At 39.9% G+C, this 22531-nt stretch overlaps 1 protein-coding gene across 6 annotated transcripts in view; it reads right to left on the reverse strand.

Annotated features, from left to right (window-relative positions):
- Positions 1 to 22531, reverse strand: part of FAM135B (family with sequence similarity 135 member B) — a 250483-nt gene that overhangs the window by 12177 nt on the left and 215775 nt on the right. For 4 of the 6 annotated variants that reach the window (XR_007902926.1, XM_051778447.1, XM_051778448.1 and 1 more), the window contains 10 exons: positions 19384 to 19539; positions 17206 to 17279; positions 13341 to 13495; positions 10238 to 12287; positions 8280 to 8446; positions 7006 to 7097; positions 4754 to 4851; positions 4301 to 4452; positions 3382 to 3492; positions 654 to 767 (listed from right to left, as the gene is read on the reverse strand). Coding sequence is in view for 5 of the 6 variants with exons in the window: in XM_051778447.1 (XP_051634407.1) it covers positions 654 to 767; positions 3382 to 3492; positions 4301 to 4452; positions 4754 to 4851; positions 7006 to 7097; positions 8280 to 8446; positions 10238 to 12287; positions 13341 to 13495; positions 17206 to 17279; positions 19384 to 19539 (3169 nt within the window). In the remaining variant the exon portion in view is untranslated. The remainder of the gene's footprint in view (positions 1 to 653; positions 768 to 3381; positions 3493 to 4300; positions 4453 to 4753; positions 4852 to 7005; positions 7098 to 8279; positions 8447 to 10237; positions 12288 to 13340; positions 13496 to 17205; positions 17280 to 19383; positions 19540 to 22531) is intronic. The other 2 variants (XM_051778451.1, XM_051778450.1) reach the window with 2 other exon arrangements.

Consider the following 22531-nt stretch of genomic DNA (forward strand, 5'->3'; position numbering starts at 1 on the left):
ACAGGGATGAAATTGCACTGAGCATTATTGCTGGAAGTGGTATCAAACCGAAGCCACGAAACATTTTATAAATGAGGCAGACTTAATAACAAAGGCAATGCCTGGGACAACACATGGCCTGAGCTCACAGGAGAGCCTCTGAGTGGTGTTGAGTCCTGATATGCTTTACAGTTTTTATTACAAACCAACACAATTTTAGATCTGTCCCTTAAATTATCTGGCAATCACTCAAACACTCTTGGAAAGAAAGAGAAAATCCCTTGGCTCTGGTTATGCTGAGAGAGATTTCATTATGTGTAACAAAGATGAGATAATATAAGTAAATCAGTAGACTACAGAAAAATATTATCAAGAGCTAGTTCTATTATCATCACTTTAAAGAAAAAAATTTAGAGGGAAGAGGAAGAAGCAGTAAGAAACCTTTGATTATGACCTGATTGAATGTTTTTTTTCATCAGGCAAAGAGCTTCTTGAAAAGCTTATTTTATTGATTTCAGTAATTTCCTGTGGGAAGAGAACACTTTCTTCCTTATCAAATAAACATTTGAGTTTTCATCATGCTGATGAAAAACCCTTCTAATGCAATGACCTCAGCTGCACAAAACCACAATTCCTCAATAGCTTTGTGAATATAGAAAAGATCTTAAACATACCTGTGTGTCTGTCCTTAAGTGCATTTTTGCACATTTCTATTCTTGCTGAATGGAAGGGTACATATCTGTCTTGGGGTGAGGCCACTAACACAACATTTTTAAAGTACTGAAGACCTGTGGCAAACATATTAAATACATTAATCACAGTGAAGTGCAGAGATGAAAAATACACACAGTGTCAGCATGACTACTTCATGTTCAAAGGCTTTTGAAAACCTACAGTGCAAAATACATGATAATTATTAAAACACACAACACGAGCTTAGAAAGATTCCTAACAGCTTAAACACATTTCTGCTGCTTCTGAGACGTATTCATTACTTATCAACAACCAAAAAGGTTAACTGTATGCTAACAAAAAAAAACTGTGAAAAAAAAACCTGATTAAAACCTTAATTTTGCAAATATTTATACCTCTAATCAGAAATAAATTTAAAAATAACACAATGAATTAGCACAATTCTCAAATATAATAGAGAGAGGGAGGAAAAAAGGAGCCAGCTTCACTGCTATGATGTCATACTGTTACACCACTGTTGACAGAGCCTTGGGATCCATCCAATCCCTGCATTCAGCAGTCCCTTGATAAATGTACACTGCTGGTACATCGACTGGAAACTGGAATCCTCCCTCTTCCCTAGAGGTAATAGGGCCATTGATGAGTTGTGGAAACAGGCTCCTGCTGTTTGCCCTGTCTGTGGTGTCTTGAGCCCTCCACGCCCACATTTAGCAGAAAAGTAAGAAAACAGATACCAATGATCTGGGTTATTAGTCCAGAGAGTACCCTGAACACAGAAGAACTATGGATTTGTCATTCATCCTTCCCTCCCATCTTGTGTGAAAGAGGTAAGGAAGACTGAACTTTCCATCGTGGACATTCAATTCCAATAACAAAGTGTCCTTTTCAGCCCTGGAGATGCCTCTCTTTATTGGCAGCATCCAGAACCAAGGCCTGGCTGGCTGGGGCTGATCTAGAGGAAGGTGTCCCTGCTTATGGCCGGGGGGTTGGAATGAGATGACCTTTAGGGTGCATTCCAACCCAAACCATCCTATGTTTCTATGATTCTGTGACTGTGATTTCTAGATTTTCACAGAAAAGCTAACTATCACCACCACAAAGAAAAGACCTGCTGCCTGCCCTTCCAAAACCTGGCTGAAGCTGTTTTTCTTCTTGTGTAATCAAACAGAGTTTACAACTTAATTCTAAAGTAAAAAGTAGGAGAAGCAACAGTACGTGTTACCATATCTAAAAATCTATGTGAAGAGGTTGAATACAGAAGAATATTTTGTTGGTTTTTGTTTGATTTTTTTTTTTTTAGACAAGCATGAGGAGTATTTTTTAAAGAGGTTGAAAAGTAGCAGGGACTTCAACTTTAACAAGAAGGTCAGAAATCGCTGGAGGTTTAAAGTGTCATCTGGGAATGCAGGTACAACACTGCTTCTGGCATTTCTTCCTCTGTAGGTTATCCCAACCACTTCTTGGAGCAGGGTGCTCAGGCAGAGGCATCTCTATATTGACTCAGTATGCCAGCTCATATATTCATATATGGACCCATCTGCTTCTTCAGACATTTTGCATAAGCTTGTACCTGGATGATTCTGACTTTACAGGCAACTCTGTCCACATTTAAATTTCTGCTTTCTGCATTTTCAGGTACAACGCCTTAATTTATAGTGTGTTACATCTCCAGTCTACCAAACTAAAAAAAACCAAATCACTTTGACTCGCAACACATGATTAGAAATTCTTTTTCTTGGGAGTTTACAATATAAGCTTCCTGTGTAGACCCAATTTATTTTAACTCAACGGTAGTGGAGCAGACATCAACTGTACTCCATGGAAATGAGAGACAGGGAATCAAACAGAAAATTCAAATAACACCAGTATACACCATCTTCCTGTCACTGATTATGCTATGTAGTGTGTTCATAAAATTAAGAAACAAGTCTATGTTGGTCATACTAAGAATTAAGATGTTATACTCATATTAGCATAGTCTTTGTTTCCTATTAGCAGTGCAACAAAGTAAGAGAAACAAATTAAACACCAAGTAGAGACCTTGTGACTACATGCTTGGCACCAGTTTGCTCAAACACAATATGAAAAATAACTCTTAAAAGAAAACATTTGCTTGAGTAGAAGGATCATGCTTGCTTTCTTTTCTTAAGAAAAGCCTGATTTATTTTATTTATTCATGACAGACCGAAGAAGGGGTAAAAAGATTCTTTATTCAGACACCATTTTTCCAGTGTTAGGCCATACATCTTTCTTTAGTACAGAAGTGTCAAAATAGACATGACTAAAATTTGCTCTTCATCTCACAGAGTCATATTTCCCAGAGACAGGAGATGTTAAACTTACAAAAAATAATAAGAAAGGAAAAATGGTTTTCATCTAGTAACATAAATTAAGCAGTGGTGGCCTGTCAAGAATGATGTTTCTTGCTTGCAGAATATAAACTTAGGTGCATGTTTACTGCAGCACAAAGATCTTGTTTGATGTTTACTGTTTGGAAAATACATTCTCTGATAACCAGTACAGAAAAAATGCACAAATAAAATAGATATTAGATTTTAGAAAGAGCCACCCTTCCTGAAAACAAGAGTGTTTAAAGAAAGATCACTAACAAAATGGAGATTTCCTTTACTCCCTAGAGAAAATGGCAATCTAGCACAACCCATTGGAATAGCCCTTGGTATTTCCAGAGGCACATCAAGCCCTACTCACCCGTTTTTTGGCTGAGCTGATAGAGGAAACACTTGCGCAGATCCGCATTGTCCCTGAAGGTCAGTTGCAAAAGAGACCCTGACTTTTTCAACTTCTGCATGAGCCACAGACCTGGAAAGAAAATTGGTGTATATTTTTCTCCTGTTTGTTACTTATCAAGCAAGGCAATCAAAGATATGTGCCTACAGTAAGGATAGCACTGTAATTCAGAAGTCTTTTTTACTCTTGCATTCCTAATCAACAGGGAAAAAAAGTCTAAGGGTCTCACAAGATAGACATAACAGTCTTAAACTAAAAGAGGATAGATTTAGATTAGATATAAGGAACAAATTCTTTACCATGAGGGGTGTAGACACTGGAGTAGGTTGTCCAGAGAGGTGGGAGATGTCCTCCCTGGAAACAATTCAGGTCAGGTTGGATGGGGCTCTAAGGAAACTGATCTTGTTGAAGATGTCACTGCTCACTGTTACAGAGTTGGAATTAGATAATCTTTAAGGTCCCTTCCAACCCAAATTATTCTATGATTCTATGATTATCCATGTCATGCTAGCAGAAACATTCAGGGAGACTGAACTCTCCATCACGGACATTAGATTCTGATGAAAAAGTGTCTTTTTCAGCCCTGGGGATGTCTCTATTGTCAGCATCCAGAGAAGTGGAAAACTAAGTGGAAGCAGGGTCATCTCTCACTGCTACGCACCCTTGGGTTTTCCAGGGAGCACTGTGATGGACCTTGCAGTAGATATTGAAAGCCACTCTCATTGCAATTTTTTCTTTGTGGGTTTGAAGTCTTCAGAAAATATTTTCCACAACTGCAATGCACAAGTCATGCTACGATTTATTGCTGACTCCCTGCGTTGCCTTCTCATGCATTCTGCCATGGACCACAGGCAGTCACAGCTATCCCACCAGCTCTTACCTGTACTAACCAAAGTGCTGTTGTTGTAAAGGGTTCCCAGGTGAGGGCCAGAGAGGGACAGGAAAGTGTGTAACTTGTTGAGGTAATAGCGAAACCTGGGTCGAGTTAGTACAGATCGAATGATGACGTTACCAAGGGAATGTCCAATAAAACTGTTGGGAAAAAAAGAATTACACTAACACAAAACCCATCTGTATTTTCTTTAAATTAAACACACAGATAGGACAAATTACTCTTGTGGGCGACTCTTTTACTTAGTTATCAGTTAGTCCTTTAGCTGTCGTTTCATGTTTTTTTCAGTCTACAAGATACTCTTTCATCTATAACAATGTAAAAATTAGTCTCACTGATTCAATGGCTTGTAGTACAGAGTACTTTTGGAAAAGCTAATTTCACTGGGTGTTGCTCATGTAATTCAAAAAGTTACAGACTATTAACTACCATAGGGCTTACCTTATTCGGGATATGGAGAGGTTGTACAACTGGATATGCTGAATAATTTCATCCAATAATCGGTCAGTCATTGTATCAAAATCAGCAAAAGTATCAGTCTGATGAGAAATGAAATGAGTCAGTGAATTAAAATATATGCACTAATTGCAGGCAGATGTTGTTTTTCAAAGTAAAATGCAAATAGAAATGTAATAACCTGTGTAAATTTTCTTTATACATGCTCAAGGAGGAAAAAGGGCGATTTTTCTCAGTCTCCAGGTCCTCTAAAAATTGAAGTTCTCTTTTCAAAGAGATTTTTGAGTGACTCCACAATCCTAAGTATTATGCTAAAGCAGCCTGACTTGACATCAGTGATGACTGCTAATGCTCAGCTGTTCTAGATATCAGAGTCTGCACATGGAAGAACAGCTTTTGCCATTTGGGAATCAATAGATTACAGCGATAAAACTGTTTACAGCATTATACGCTGACATGAGAGTTATGCTGATGATCAGGATGTCATCACGAAATTATTTGGCCATCTTAATCAAATGCTGTGTGTTTGTTATTCAACAGCCATCAGAAAGAGAATGAGTTTAGAGAAGCGAACAATTTGTTGCTTGCAACAGTACTACCAGTTGTGAGACAATAAAACAAATAATATATTGTCCAGTCTATACAATTACAGGCAGATCTTACTCAGAACTGTGTCATTTGGCAATTCAACAGAGCTCTGAATCAAATTCATAACTAATGAGATGCCACAAAAACAATCATCAAGTGTTGGAACAGCTATTCAGTAAAACATATCAGTAATTAATGCTTTTGAAACATATCATTAATTAATGCTTTTGTGACACAACTCATCTTGCTAATTGCAACCCTTGCAAAGGAAAACATGAGCATATTCATTTTGCAAGAGACTTAAAATAAATGTTCTCATAAACTACAAACAGTCCACTAACCTTCTGCCTGTTTGTTTTGTTTGCATTGATAATTAATGATTTCCTTCTCGGCTCATTATCCCAAACCGTTCAGGTTGTTTAAAACTGGAAGAATATCAGCCTGAACATTAATCATAAACAAAGCGCATCAAGCTTCATATTTCAACTGGTCATACCTCCATCCTTTACTATCATTTCAGCCTGACTGAGCTTTTCAAATGCATCACAAATGAATGCCTAAAAGAAGTGATTTGCATTTTCCTCTGTAAGGTAAAACAGCTAAATGACTGATTTCTTGGGTCATTTTCAGTGTGGTTCTCAAAGAAAGGAAAAAAACAGTGATGGAATGCTTTGAAGCATCAAAATAGTCATCAAACCATTCATGTTCTATTTCCAGTGCCATGAGAATTTCCCCACCTTCGCAGACTATGAGACCTTTAAAATAGTTCCCATTATGGGCTCTGGATAATGTTAAATATAGATGCTGTATGATTTTTCATTCTTTGAAAACATTCTCTTCTCTGAGGAAAGGCTTTGATGGAAGTATGAAGTGGTCTCATTTCACCTTGCTTACATTCACTGTACAGGTCTGCAGCTGACAGGGATGTGAGCTGGAAGGTGGTAAGTTCACGGATTGACACCAACCAACCACTTCAAAAAATAAAAGCTGTTGAACAAAGAAGGTTGGAAAGTTTTGACTCACGTTTCCCAGCGGCTTATAAATCAGAATAATGTTTTTGACTGGGCACTGGAAATACTTATCTTGTGCATAAAGTTAGGCCCTTGTGCCATAAATATGTGTTTGTTGCAGAGCAAAGCACAGGATTCATTTCTGTTTCTCTGCCTAGACCAACAATCAATTTTTCTGGAAGACATTTCTTTATCATTCAAGGAAATAAATCTCACAAACATTGCAACAGGAGAAACAATGGCTGATGTAGCACAGGGAGCTGACAACACCTGCTAGATATTCCATATCCTCCAGAGAATTTACCATAACTAAACTTGCTGCTTTTCATCTGTGCGGTGTTGCAGAGGCACCAGGCTGCCAAGTTTGCAAACTGACAGGATAAATCCATTTTCTTCCTCTAAGGTCTAGCTCTATTACTGATAATGTCATTGCATTTGACTTTAATGCCAGAAATATTTTCCAATAGGTTTGAACACCCTACCAAATTAGAGAGTAAGAGGACCAGGCCTTTGCACTAAATGCTACATAAAATTCCCTGAATTCACAAGTGCTTTTGCTTCATTCAGCTGCTGAAAAGGCTTTTGTTTAAGGCTCTGTGTCAGTAATCTAAAGGAAGCCAGAAATTTGTTCTGTACTACCTGATTTCTTTCAGACATTAGGAAGTCCAGTTTTCCACCAGGAAGTCCCAGTTCTATAAAAGTCTTTACCAGGCGCAGATCTGCACTATTACCTGGGAATAAAAGGTACTTTATAAGATGCAATTCAGCAGAAAACTAATGAGTATAGAGTCAATTTAACACAACAACCTTGACACCAGGGAGCTCTTGCTAAGTGCTGACAAGAAGGTTACCACACCATGCATTGAAACAGTGGGAGAGCAAGAACACCCACATCCTGCCCCAGGTGGGCTGGACCTCACTTGCTGCTGTGGGGAAAAAGGGGCAAAGATCAGGCACAGAATAACTCTGCCCTCTATTTGCTGAACAACAGAGGTAGGACACAAAGACAACAAGCTGAGGTCTGTCCTTCCATCTTCACAGATGGGGAGGACCCCAGGGACACCTCGGCTCATGTGCTAGGTTATAGGGTTGTACCTTCAGATGAAGAGTAGCCCACCTCTGTGTATTCACTATTAGAGATGGTGCTGAAATATTGTTAGGCTCCTAATATTTGGACAGATGCCTCATTCTATACTAGGAAATTAGAAAGTCTTCAAAAATATTTTGTTAGAAAAGTAGGTATGGCCACCTCACGAGGAGGACATTCCTGCCATTGAGATATTCAATGGCAAACAGCCAGTAAGTGTTTGTTTTCCATTTTTTTGAGATTTCAGTCTCTACCCCTCTTTCTCTGTAGCTTCAAGGTTAAAATCTACGCTTTTCCCATTAATACCAAGAATCTGACAAGAGAAAGTTCACATTTAACATAACTGTTTTCTGCTCAGAAAGCACACATGTAAAAAAATTCCAAGATCTGCTTCCTCTGCAGTGAATAATGATTTTTATTCTCCCACTTTCTAATGCCAGCCACTCACTTCCCTATAACAGTGTTTTGGGGAGTTAAATATTTTTTTCTCCTGCTGACATACTGCAAAACAACAAAGTATCTGTGGAAAGACAAAAGAAGTTACTGTAATGAACTTTTACTGTACACAGGAGGACTGATATGCTTTGGTGTAAAATTCTGTTTAATCATAAGCAAACAAAGGTTGCAGCACCTCATTTCTTAGCCCAAATATTTCATATTCTCCTGGGTCCTTTATTACAATGGACCAAATAGCATGATAAGGAATAAATACTTAGCTAAGAGAAATACTTAGACTCTCTGTTCTTTCATACTTGCTGAACATCTGTTCTTTTTTTTTTAATTTACGCCAAAATGACTTACAAAGTGTAACTCCTCCTGGCCTTACCATCCAACCCATGGACACACACAACCAGGTGAATTCCATCTTCTAAATTTTCTTCCTCTTCCTCTGGTGGAAAATACGGGATATCAGAAGCTAGTACAGATAAGTCACTGTACAGAAATCCTTCAATCTTCATTTCTTTTTTAAATTTTTCTTTGGCCTGATAAAAACTGGAGAATACATTAATTAATCACAATAGAACTGGGTGTTCAACAACAAACCTTCAAACTAGAAATGAGAAGGCTTGTATTTGCAAGAAGTTATGTTTGCAGTTTTCAAGTAGAGACCTGGATACTCTTCTTTATCTGTTAGGACTGAGAGAGATCAGGATGCAGGGAAGAAAGTCTGTTTCTGAGTAACTTGGTTAAATACAGGGAATAGCTAAAGTGCATTAGCACCTCACACATGCCAGAGGAATGAAAGAGTAGGGTAAAAATAATTGTCTGGTAGCTTGTAACAATGAGACTAAGATACAGAATTAGCAATTTTGCATCTTAACAATATCACTGGCCTTATAGGTAATGGAATACAAAATGTGTCATTTTGCTACCATCAGATGCCTTTATAGTCAGGTAGAAGGTGTTCTCCTCCTTCCTCAGACTAGAGTTAAAAGATGCAACTCATATGGTAGATATTGTTGGTTTGGTTTGGTTTGGTTTTGGGTTCTTTTAAAAACATTTAGTAGCATTTAGACGAAGAGTAACTCAGTGCTCAAAGAATTAAACTAATCTCTTTCCTAATAAAGGTCTAAAATGTGACACCTGAATTCACCCTGAAGCATTCCGCTGGTTGAAGACGACAAACTCTTCGGGTGGGCTTTTGACTTAGCAAAACTTATCCAGAGATTTTAGGAATTAATAGACACAATGTAAGTGTAGAATTAGGGAGACAACTGGGATGAATCAAATCAGGAGACATAAAACTTCAAAGCTTGGGGACAGCTTAAGGTCACTTGATATAATTATAGAATCATTAAGGTTAGAAAAGACCTCTAAGATCAATGAGTCCAATAGTGAGCATTTACTTACATCAAGCCAACTAAACTTTAAGGGACATGAGAATGAAAAAACTAGCTTTTGGGTGATGGACGTGGAGGCCTTGGATTCATGTGCATGAACACATGCTTAAATGTTCTGTTTCACAAATAAGAAACAAATTTTGTGCTTAAATTAAGCAGGACTTACAGTATTGTGTATAAAACAAACCTCAAAATGCTTTCAAAAGAATAAAAAAAAACCCCTTGGCTTTCAAAGGAATGCACATGCAGACAGCCAACATTTTGGAGGACTGAATGGGTTGACAAATTCCAATGTTACTGTTGGCACTCAACACAGCAGAGACAGCAAAATATGATGGAAGTGTACATGTGGTAGTGTACCAATCTGTTCAGTGGGCCCCTAGGACATCATGGTGTGGCACTTCTACATTGGGCAATGAAGCCAAAACCAATAATAATTCCTCTTCTCCAGATACCCATGGTTCCCATTGTCCCCTTTTTCCAGTTTGAGAAGCTGAAACTGAGACCTACCAACCAAGCTGTGCTCCCATTTCAGAGTTAAGCTAATGAGTGCAATTACTGAAGCAGAAGAGAAAAATAATCTATAGCAGATCTATAGTGTACTGACTATCTGGGGTTGATATCAAGTATGGGTAGCCTTGATTTCATGAAGGAGGGTCAGATCTTAAAGATAATTTAGACACCTAAATCCCACTCCTTTTCATGAGAATTAAGGACCTGTTGTCTTTGACAATCTTGGTCTCTCTGTGTTTTCATCCTTCCTGTCTATTTAGATAATTCATTCTATACAAACCATTTGTCTATTTGGATTATTTATACTGAAATTCCTCAGGTAACTGTCTCAAGTGCAAGATTGCTGTGTGCCTAGTGTACTAAGGTCCTGAACTTTGCCGGGGTCTCTTGGCATTACAGTTACATTAGTGAAGTAATAAGACATTCTTACTTCAGCATTCTTTCGTTCGTCTCTTCATCCACCTCATCAGAATTAGAAGAGACAACTCCGAAGGAGCCCAGGGGCTGGCGCGTGATAGGGATCACAGCCTGCTTTGCAGAGAAGCCGACCATGGCGGGGGTCTCTTTGAGCACGGAAGAGAAGGGAAGACACGTGGCTGTGCAAGAGACTGACAGGTTAACCACATCAGCAACCTTTCTGCTTTCCAGGGTTACTCCCTCCGTCACTGCCAAAGGAAACCCGGTGCCGTTCGCTACAAGTTTATGCTCTTGGCTGTTGGGTTCCTGAGGATGTTCAGCCTGGTAGGACCCTGCTGCAGGGTCTGCTGGGGCAGGTGAGTCATTGAGCTCTATTTCTTGTAACACCTGCATTTCTGCACACACTGCTGAGCTCTCATCAGCAAGAGAGCTGCCATACTCTCCTTGCAGTGAGTCAAATTCAGTGGAGGTCTCTGACGGAGCTGTAATGGGATAGCACAAATCTGGTACCACCTTTACACTTTGAGAGAAACTCTCCTCTCCTGAAATTCTGCTATTGCAGAAGCCCTGTTGTATTTTTAATTTGTCCAGCTTAAGTTTATCCTTTGGATCCTCAATGAATGTATCGAACTTATCTATATTTTGGTCCAAGTAATTACAAGCCCTTGGTGTTTTTAAGCTGCACTCACCATTGCTCTCCAGTGACTGGCTCTCAGAGACATTATCTTGGAGCTGCTTTGGACAAAGGGGTGGTCTTGCATTTTCCAAACTACAGCAAGTCTCTGGAAAACCTTTCTCCTCCTCCCCTTGTAACTCAGTGTTACTGCTACTGTGTTTGAGGGGGAGTTTGGGATGTTGTCTTGGCTCTATTTGTCCACTTTCAGTGGTGATTTGACACTCAGAAGAGTCAATGATTAATTTCGCATCTTCACCCTCTGTTTCCATGCAGCTTTTTGGGTTTTGGTCTCCTGAGGTCGCCTCACCATGTTTGGATATATCCACCTCCTCCGTGGGCTCTTCTGGGCTACTGATCTGAGGAGCTGAGACAGATTTTGTCAGTTTGGTGAGCTCCACTTCCCGCTCCTCTTCCTCAAAAGGCAAAGAGCTGATGGATGTGAGCGATGCTTGGATCCCACTGGGTAAGCTGGTGTTGCTTTCCGTGTGTCCGCCCTCCAGGGAGTTCCGGTGGATGGCGTGCCTCCGGACCAAGGGGTGCAGGATCTCTCGATCACTGGGCAGCTCCAGCGCCCGACTCCGAGCATCAGACCACGCCACTGAGCTTGGTTCACTTTCAATGCCCGAATCAGATATTATAGAGGAAGATCTTTTAATGACCCCTGTCATGAGGGTAAACTCTTCGCTCTCCTCACTTCGTTGCTCCTTTGTGAGCAATTTCGCTTCAAAGCAGTGTGAGGGCAAAGGTTTCAAAACAGGGAGATGAGCCTTGGTGTCAGGATCTTCTGGTTTTTCAAGACTGGTCAAATCATTCAGTGCAAGCTCAGATGAAGTGAAATTATTCTCAGGATGACCAGATTCATCTATTTCATGTATTTCAGTCCTGTCTTCTGAGCCATCAGTTCCACATGCTCCACACTCATACTGACCACTGACAATTAACACAGGCTCACTTTTGTGAGAGTCCTTATTGCTAGGTTTTGTGTCTCCACAAGTAACATCTGCCCCAAGTCTATTATCTTTTAATAAAACTTCCTTGGGTGTTTCAAAGTCTCCTGATATGTGTTCTGTATTGCCTGACTCTGAGTCAGAAACAGTTTCCCTTCTTGAAACAAAAATATTTTCAGATTTCCTTTGGCCTTCTTTGTTCGCTGTATATACCTGAGACGTGGAGTGCTGGTTTAAACCCTCAGCAGCACCTTCAGTACTGCTGTATAAGCATGAGGGATTCCTGTTTATCCTGTCATGTATTAGTGGAATACCTTTCCCAAAGTCTCCTTTCATTACTGCAGTGGCATCATTTGATGCACAGTCTTCATTTTCATTTATTACATCCATTTGAGTATTTGCAGGAACCTCAAAATCTGAGACAACTTCCAAATTCTGATCTGAAAGAAAAAAAGAAAAAAAAAAAAGATAGCAGTACTACCTGTAAGAACACAATAAATTACACCAAAGTCATACGGGACTTTTAAAAGCAATTTTAAGGCCTAAAAAAATATCCTATATATATTTATATTATGTAAATTATACATACATTACAAGTAGATTATAATGCACATATCAGAGTGCATTTAACTAGAATTGTACTCACTGAACAGTTATTGTTAGGCCAAAGAAATTATCAATGTCTTCAGTACAACTGTACATAAACTCTAACTTTTTAAAGCACAGATTAGTGAAATAAAGCTGATAATTCTTTGTATTCCTGTTGTCATTTGACATTGTTCACAGTATAGCTCTTACTTTTGAAGAAGTTTAATACTCAGTTTAACAGTTTAAATATCTATAATGAGCACCATCAAAATTTAGGCAGTAGAATAACTGTGGAAGAGTGGAAATTTTGTGCCACAGGTTATGTTCATTAGACTATGGTCACCTATAATATTAATTCATATTGCTTTCTTGCTAATCTTAATGGTCGAGTTAAAAGAAAAAATTACTAAAGTCTGAGGTTTTACTAAAAAATTAACATAGCTAAATAGTTTCTTAATTAAAAATTTTGATTTGGATAATCAAGGGCAAAATATTTTTGGAAGGCAATACTGCCTTTCAGGAAAGTGTTGAGCTTCACAATGAAATTGTGGCTTTTTTGTTCTGAGATTTCTTACCACTAGATGTCACAGTGGGGATGACAGTCATAGTGTTTTTCCTTTAAATTTGTACTATAACAAAAATCCAAACAATGTAGTTTTCTTTCTAGATTTTGCCTCCAGCTCTTTTAACAAAACAGCTTACTTTGAAGATGAAAAATACGAAAGAAATACTCTAGTTTTCTATTATGGGAAACAGAAGAATTCAGATGAATTACTTAGGGAGTCACACTCTCTTCCAAGATCACCAGCACAAGGGATGTGAGATGACTTATCTCGGGCTGGAACAGCAAAACTCCCTCAGTTCAAGCTGTCCCAGGAAGCTGCACCGTGTGGTGTTTCACTCACCTTTGCAAGGCATATCCATGTACCTGTCTTCAAAGATAACTGGGAGAGTGTTCCAGTCCCCGTCGATGTCGAGGCATTCTGCCGGCAGCGGGGGCATGCTGGTGAAATACTCCGAGTTACGAATTTCTGTAGAAATCTGTGCGTGGCTTTGGATCCTGGCAGTAAAGTACAAAACAAATTGAGGGTTTGAGTAGCTACTGTGCTGTCTCTCCATCACTCCTGCAAGCCCCAATACGAAGGCAGAGGACAGAGTCAATGTCCTTAAAGGGAGAAGGAAGATGCGTGATGGGAGATACCCAGCATTCCTCGGACAATTCGATCTCTCTGTAAGAAATAGCTGCAACTTGCACAATCCGTTATTGAAGACCTCAGCATTTTTGAAACTATTCCAGCTGCCACTGCCACAGGCTCCTGTTAGCTGCCATAAACCATTGCTGTCCTCCCAGGAGTCACAGTTGCTGGTTGGGACTGGATCACTTAGTTGGTTTCCCGGTCAGGAAAAAAGGTCTGTCACTCTGGCTAAAGTCAGGGTTTCAAAACCCAGATGCAGGAAGCAATAATCGAAAATTTGGTTGAGCAGTACAGGGAGGAACAAAGTCAAGGAGATTCATGGCAGGTCCTCTGTCTCACTTGTACCAGACCTCAGAGCACTGTGGTATCTCACACACATACGTATCTGGAAGAGCTAAGATGCCACTGTCTGTTGGCAGAGCTAGAGTTATAGAATCATGGAATGATTTGGGTTGGAAGGGACCTTAAAGATCAACCAGTTCCAACCCCCTTGACATGGACATGGACACCTTCCACTAGATCAGTTTGCTCAGGTTGGCCTTAAACAAGTCCAGAGACAGGGCATCCTGAACTTCTCTGAACAACTTATTTCAGGGCCTCACCACCTTCACACTAAAGAATTTCCTCCTCCTATCTAATCTAAACCTACTCTCTTTCAGTTGGAAGCCTCTTCCCCTTGTCCTATTCCTACATGCCCTTGTAAAAAGTCCCTCTTCAGCTTTCTTGTAGGTCCCTGTCTGTTTCTATCATTTGGGCCACGCAAAATGCTACCAGGTTCTCATCAGTTAAAATTGGAACAAGAATGTGTGTTCAGTTATAGTAAATACAATAATTTTTAGTCCTGATGAACTTTCTTATTTAAATATCTGTCCCAAAAAAAATGGGAACGCATCAAATACAAAGAAGAAGGCAACAAGCTTTTCATAGATGGTCAGCTGAAAGTAAGTCTGCACAGATCCCATAGGACAGCACAGTGGCAATCCTTCAGATTAGCATTGGCAAAAGGCAGGTTATCATGTGGTAGTTAACTGTAAAAATGCACTTTACACATTATGAACCAAAACTGAAACAGCAGGTGTGGAATTCATGCCAGAATGGAAGATTCCTATGTCCATACACAAATAATTCATTCAGAGCAGTATATCAGCTCCAACTTCAGATCATAATTATTGCTATCTATCATTTTTTCTTACCTCTAGACAGGTAATTTTTTCCTCGGAGATAAACAAGTCATTGGTTGCTAAAACATGACTCAGATAGGAGCCTCAAACAGCCAACTGATCAGTCTTGCTGGCAGTAACACCTGGGTGTTTGGAGTTAACTCTTAGCACCATGATAACTTTATCACTGACACGTTAATTAATAGAATCATAGAAAGGTTTGGGTTGGAAGGGACCTTAAAGATCATCTAGTTCCAACCCCCTGCCACTGGCAGGAACACCAGACCAGGTTGCTCAGAGCCCCATCCAGCCTTGAACGCTTCCAGGGATGAGGCATCCACGACTTCTCTAGTAACCTGTTCCAGTGCCTAAACACCCTCACAGGGAAGAATTTCTTCCTAATATCTAATTTGAAATAACTGTCCTTCATCTTAAAGCCATTACCCCGTCTCATTATTACATGCCCTTGTGAAAAAGATGAATAATTGTTATTAAAAGGACTGAAGAAAAGCATTTTTGTCTGTAAATCGAGGGAGGATATACCACCTGACAGGTGCCTCCACACTGGGCCATACCCAGCATTCTGGAAATGGTGTGTCCTCTTCAGTCTAACCAGTCAAATGCTATCAGACACGTAGGTGCACGGCCTCACACAAACTCATAACAGTATAGGAGGCATAAACCAGCTCTTGTGTAGTAAGAAGGAAGACAGAACTGAGGGACTAAACTGTTACTGCTTGAGGTGGTTGTACAGGACCTGGCACACTGAGCACCGATCTCAGCTGGAGACTCTGTGAGTCCAATTAATACTTGCTACTGCCACCCACAACATTAATAATACTCTGACAGTTAAGACTGTTTTTCCAGCTCTATCATCTAGCAAATTCAAAAAGAAAGCATGGTTGCCACGAGGTCTATATAGACTATATTTGCTACACAAACCAATTTTTAATTTTTTAACTATTTTACTTTTTTTTACTCAGTCTCCTTGATAATCATTAAGAAAAACACTATGTTTATATGTAGGAAATAGGCTAGTTCTGTGGTTGCCTGGAGAAATAAAAGCACTTCATGCAATTAGGCTTCCTCCTGTGCAGGGTTATGTTTGTTTGAATGGGGTCATGAGCGTCTGTACCTTCACCCCAGGATCTTGACATGGGGATTTTCCTTGTACACAGTTCACTAAAATCCTGATGTGGGAGAACCAAGTGAAGCAGCTGGGCACCTGCAGCCCTGGTGCTGCTCTAACTTGGCAGAACAAGGTAGCCTGGTACCACTCACCCACTAATGAAGTCATGGCCCTTTCCATCGACACTGAATCAGCCTTAATGTCCCCAGTGACAGCTGTGAGAAAGCAATTTTCTTCTTTGCACTGGGTCAGAAGCAAATGGTTCACTTAAGGTTCATAATCATGACAGGACCTGATGTCATGGCCTTTAAACCCCTTCTGAAAATGGGTTTGCACACTGGTAGTGCTATGGTCCCCCCATAGTGACAGGCTGTTTCAGCAGACAAATAGTCTGGACATTCCTCATTACTCAGAAATTCAAATCTGAGCATCTTTGAACTCTGCCTTCAAGGGTCAGGTCCTGAGTATTGTCCACGTGCTCCACTTGGGATCATTGGCTAAAACTAAAGGCAAAATTTGCCCAGGTGCAGGTTTAAAACTGGCTTTACATGCTGCCCTACTTGGTTGCAAGCAAGAAATGTCCAGCAGAGGGAAATACTTACATTGCCAATGTTTTAGGGCATATTTTTATGAATGCAGCCCAGTTCAACATTTGTTTTTCTTGTCTGTTTTATATAGTTGGTTCTTGATCAATTCATTAACAGCCCTGAACTCATATCATACCCATGTTTTCTCCTGTTAATATAGTGGTATTCCCCATTCCTGCCCTCCACTGCTGCATCTACTGAACATCCACAGCTTTGCACTGGTTGTTTAATGCTCCTGTCCACATTTAAATATTCTTTCTGCTATAGAAAATAGGGCTGGACTAAACACTAAAAGAAATCCATGACTGTCTACCCCAAAAATGTATATTAGGGATCATAGAGAGAAAATTTGTAAATTTTAAGATTTGTTTCTTCCCAGTCGTTCCCATTAAACTACCTGTGCTGGATTTGGTGCATTTGGTTCAGGAATTTAATTGAAGAAAGGAATATATATATATGTGTGTGTGTGTGTGTGTGCGAAGCTTGAAGTTAATTCTTTCTGGGTCCTGATCAGAGTCACTTACTTTTGAAACTCATTTCAATGGTTTTACAGTATGGAGCTAAAATAGAGCCAGTGACTTCTCTCAAACCAAACTCCTCCATATCCAGCAGAAAAAGACCTCAGTCTTGACTGTGAAATGTTTTAAAGTAAATTTTCAGTCATTCCAGTGACAGGGGAGGGTTAATGGGTTACTTACAGGCCTTCCTGGAATGTGAGCACAGCAGGTTTCTGGTGCTCAGTGTAGAAGAAGGCTTCTGAGAATCTCCTCACCTGAGAGGGAGAGACACACAAGTTAAACAAAAGATTTGCTGAAAGATGCCAAGTACCACAAGTCTAATAACAGAACAGTGACTGTCAGGACCAGATTCCTCAGCGTGGTAGCATCATTCTGTTGACAGAAAAAAACAAAGAGTTCAATTCTACTTCACTTCCCCAATCTGGCACAAAGCAAGTGGTGCTGTTGCATATTTTGCTGTGAGGTAAGAAGTGTCCTTTGACAATAAATCAAAATTTGGTTATCTACATCTTCTACTACTTTTCTAAAAGCTGTGAAATTTACCATTTCCCCTCATATTCTTAAAGTGGGGAAGATTTCTTCCTTTCCAAATTATACAGCATTAGTGGAGCAACTAACTAAATTAGAACAATTGATTGTCTCTTCTATGGGAATATCCGCAGTGACTCACAGTGACTTTCAAACCACCAAGACAGTGAAGGAAGTCATACATATCAGTCCAGAGGAGAATAAACCCTATCATTGCAGAAGCACACCTGCCTATGTCATGATACAAAATGAGAGCTCTTCAAACCCCTTCATGGGCATTAGATCTGTTCAGTGCTGGATAATCAATTACGAAAGAGCCATGGATCTGAAGTGGTTGGCAGAGCACAGAGTGTGAAATAAACTATAAAAAACTCAGTGCTGTCATCTGCCCTGGAATAAGCTTTGAGTTTAAATGAATCAAGCATAATATGCAATCAAATGTACTGAGCTATTAAACTGCAGCCCATACATTCTTAATAGTAATTGTAAAAGTGACCTCTGTTACAGTGACAGAAAATGGCAGAGAAAAACATATGTCACAGCATCTCAGCATCTCCCTAAACCCCAGCTGTGCTTTAACAAATGGCCTTTCTGAAAAAAAGGACTAGTATCCCTTAAAAAACCTGTATCTTAATAGTAGGAATTTTCATTTAGGGCTCTCAAACTGTTTTCCAGAGGTGGAAAAGTATAATTACACACAGTTTATACTGGAAGGAACAATTTATGTGGAGCATACAAGGGTATGTAATTTGACAAAGGTCAAGCAGGCAGTAGGCATCAGTCGAGGCTGGAAGAAACCACAGGCCGGGATTCACCTTGCTGGAGCTGGGAGCATACAGAGTTGGGTCCTTGGACTGAAAGACACCCAGGTCCTCTCAAAGTCAAGGGAGACCTAGTCAGACTAACCAGGGCAGTCTCAGCATAAGGCACTCGTTCACCTCTTCCTGAATTTTATGCCACACTTTTGCAAGCTCAGCCATGCTCCTGGGGAGAGAAACTGGAGGTTTGTTCTGATCACTCTGGAGAGTCAGCAGACCTCCAGTGACTTTGACAGGAGCAAAAACGTAAGCTGAGATGTCAATACTTCATTATATGCTCCTAAAGCTAAGCAAGGTGAATCCCACCCTTATTTCTAATGATTAGATCAGACTGAGTTCAGCTCAGGGGATGTGCTGAACTGATGTCTGGTCAATAACCAAGAACGTCCTAATGGAGGACAAAGCACTTGCTGAACTAATCAGACAAGCAGATCTGACAATATTAAATCAAATCACAAGTGCTTTTGTGCCTTCTTTATTACCAAGTACAAGAAGAAATTTCAACATCAGCAATATTAGTATTTTGTTGTGTGCACCTCACTGGAAGAAAGGCAAATAGCTATATATAAAAATATATATGTGACAAAGAGAAGAGAACAAATTTATATTCCTCGCGGCAGTTTTGTGAAAGCAGTTGAGATAAAATCATATTTTTGGTTATTTGTCACTTTAATGTTTGTGGTTTCTAAAACAAATGTTTATGATTTATGGATATCTGACAAGTACCGGTGATATCTACCTCTTCCCACCCACCTCGTTTTCTATGTCTGATGCTGATGCTTGAAGTGCACTCATTTTAAATAGAATCCTAGGTTACACAAAGGCAACAGCATTCATTCCAGAAATTGAAATCTGTAATTTCAAATCCTGGGCTTCACCTCTTCACCTCTTGTCCTGCTTATCCCATTTCACATAAATACTCATAGAGGCAGAATTGCATTGGAAATATACATTTAGATAAAGCATTAATGCCTGTTAGGTGATGACCATTACTGAACTTGCTTAACATTACCCTTAGCATGTGATGTTCCTGAGTCAGATAAGCTGTGACTTCTGGATGGAGTGTTGCCACCTCTAGGAACTGGGTCCACAGGGCCAGGAGGTGAGAACAAAGCCAGGCAAGGTCCTTGCTTATCTGTTCTGCTATCTTTTCTGGATTGCTCAGCAGCTGGAGGAAAGAAAGGAAATTCTGACATCAAGACAGAATCAGTTCCTATGTCGGATTAAGTCCTTTTAAGAACAACAGCAATAACAAAAATTCCTCTTGATTTAGAAGTAGTATTATTAAAGTTACCATTTTGAGTTATTTTACTCCAAATAAATCTGGTGACACTTTTTCTTTTACTCTTTAAAAGCCATATATTTTAGTGCAAAGGTTCTTAGTTACCCAGTTGGAGAGCAAGAAGTAAGAACAGACTCAGTCTTTGCAGACACTTTACTCAGATGTAGTAACCAGGGGAAAAAAAAAAATCAAAGAATGTGGGTTCCAAATTATCCACCAGATGGTGCTGGATGCTCTGAAATACTAAACCATGGCCCGGTTCTCTTAGCAAAAGGAGCCCTTTCAGCCATGTCACATTAGGATACCAGATGGGCAACTGGGGAGGAAATGAACAACAAACCCAAACCACTGTGTCCTCTACACATAATGAAAACAGACATCTCAAGAGTCTGCTGTTGCTTCTCTCTCACACTAACACATGTTGGGACCCTGAATGCCCTCCAGCTCTGGGCTGCAATTCTGTGCTAAAGCTTTGCAGTGAGAAAGCTTATGCTGGCAGCAAAGTCTCTGCACATCAGGCTTCCTGTTTCACAATTTTATAGAATCACAGAGTCATAGAATGGGTTTGGTTAAAGATCATCTCCTTCCAACCCTCCTGCTGAGAGCAGGGACACCTTCCTCTGACCAGGTTGCTCAGAGCCTCAGCAAACCTGGCCTTGAGCACTTCCAGGGATGAGGCATCCAGAACTTCTCTGGGCAACTTGTGCTAGTGTCTCACCACTCTCACAGTAAAGAATTTCTACCTAATGTCTAATCTAAACCTGCCCTCTGTCAGTTTAATGCCATATCCCCTTGTCCTATCACTACATACCACTGTAAAAAGTCCCTCTCCAGCTCTTTTGCAACCCTTTTAGTTACGGGAAGGTGCTAAAAGGTCTCCCGGGAGTTTTCTCTTCCCTAGGCCCAAAAACCCCAACTCTCTCAATTTGTGTTTATAATTGTTAATGTAAGGAGAGACAGAAATTGCATTTTATCTCCATGCTTTGGCACAGAGAGAACAGATCTGAGCCTTCATCTATTCCCAGGGTCTCTACATGTTTCCATGAAACCATTAATGACACCACAAATACTCCAGAAATAATACCAAATATCACAATCAGCTCTTCACCAGGTCTTTCTTTCAGTTAGAACTGCAATCCAGTTGAAAGTCTGCTTATTTTTCACATTTTATTATACAGATAGTTTTCAGATTTATGACACTGAAAACTAAGCCGCGAAAAAACAAATTGTCTGCGTGTGAGAAAAGCAGAGAAAATTCGTGTGTTGATAACACAGATGTTGTCACTATGTTTATATTGTCTGGATGCTATTCTATTTTAAAAACTAGTCCAAAATGGCACAAGTTCATTCCAGTACCAGAAAAATCAGGGAGATACTGGGAAACAAAACATTCTGCCCAAATGTTTCCATTTGCAGAGTCAGGGAACTACTTTATTCATGGCACCCAATTTTATATGCTGTGATTCAGTGTTAATTTTTAATTTTTTAAGCCACTTTCTTACATCATAAACTGAAATCTCAGTCTTCAAGGAAGATACATTATTAATGCAAGTCATTTTAGGAATAGTTTTGTGATGGTTATTTTTCAAGTTTATTGGTTCTTAAACTTTTGAATGTATCAGAGAGGAAGGAAGGAAGGAAGGAAGGAAGGAAGGAAGGAAGAAAGGAAGGAAGGAAGGAAAAGACAATGCCTGTTTCTGTTCCCATGGGAGTTAGGTGCTGAAAAAATCTCCGGAGTAGTTAATTAGGGGTGAGATAAGAAAGGGTTTATTTTGCCAAGGTAAAGATGTTGCAAGACACGCCCAGGCCGTGCCTGAGATGTTACATTTTATAATACCATCCATCCAATCCCAGATGTGTCCACCCTGTGGCCTTTACTCTGGACCGCCCCAGGTCCACCCCCTGAAAATGGTTCTGGGGTGCATTCCGGGACCCTCTGTTCATCCCATCTTCATCAGAGCACAAAGGGTACATAGTCACCCAGTTTTTGACTGTGTTCTGTGGTTTAGGCCAAGATACAAGCATTCTCCAAACAATCTGGGCCTTGCCTTGACAAAAGACTAAACATTTCTGCTGTATTTGGGGGTAGGAGTGATATAGGGAACATAGAATGGGGTAAGAGGGTTAAGGAATGTGTAAACTAAGGGTGCTAGAGGGAAAGGGAAAGGGACAAGGGAGGGAGTGAGGGATGCTGCTTTTAGAGTCTACGTCCACTACTTATAAAACTTACAAGTATTAGAAAAATAAAAAAAACATTAGGGGCTTAAGGCATCATTCTACTGCAGTGCTACACACAGGTCAAATCCCAGGGACTCAGTTTCTCAGACTAAAATCCAGCAATTAAAAAGATCACCAGCTGTGACTTACTCCATCCACACACCTGCTGTCAGTCTGTGCCCTGTGCTGCATCTTTCAAAACCCACACTGGTGGACACTCTGGTTTTAACAACGCTGTCACACAAAACAAATTAACAGGGCTTTTTGAGGAGTTATTTTTCCTTGTTTGTTTATAAATCAATCACACAATTGAAAAACTAATTCCCTTCCACTTTCTCCTGCATTGAGTATCTGTTGTTCTCTTGAGTTGAATACAAAGTCATGGCAGGTTAAACTCACTTTTTTTTCTTCTTCCTTTTGTTTTTTTTTTAATTTAATTTTAAAAATGGACCTGGCTCTGGTAATACAGTGGTAATGGGAGACTAACCCCACAGGCCTCTCTCTGTATGGGTTCTAATAGCTTTTTCTTCCTTTATAAATGACTGTTTTTCTTATGTTCTGCTGAAAAAAAAAATGGTTTCAGTTCACATATCCCTAGAGGCAAAATACTGGGAGAGCTTTGCAATACTAATCTGTACAGCACAGAGGTACGTGCACTGAC

This window comes from Manacus candei, unplaced genomic scaffold, assembly GCF_025592945.1.
Source record: "Manacus candei isolate 608988 ecotype Guabito, Panama unplaced genomic scaffold, ASM2559294v1 h1tg000013l, whole genome shotgun sequence".
NCBI classification, from domain to species: Eukaryota; Metazoa; Chordata; class Aves; order Passeriformes; family Pipridae; genus Manacus; species Manacus candei.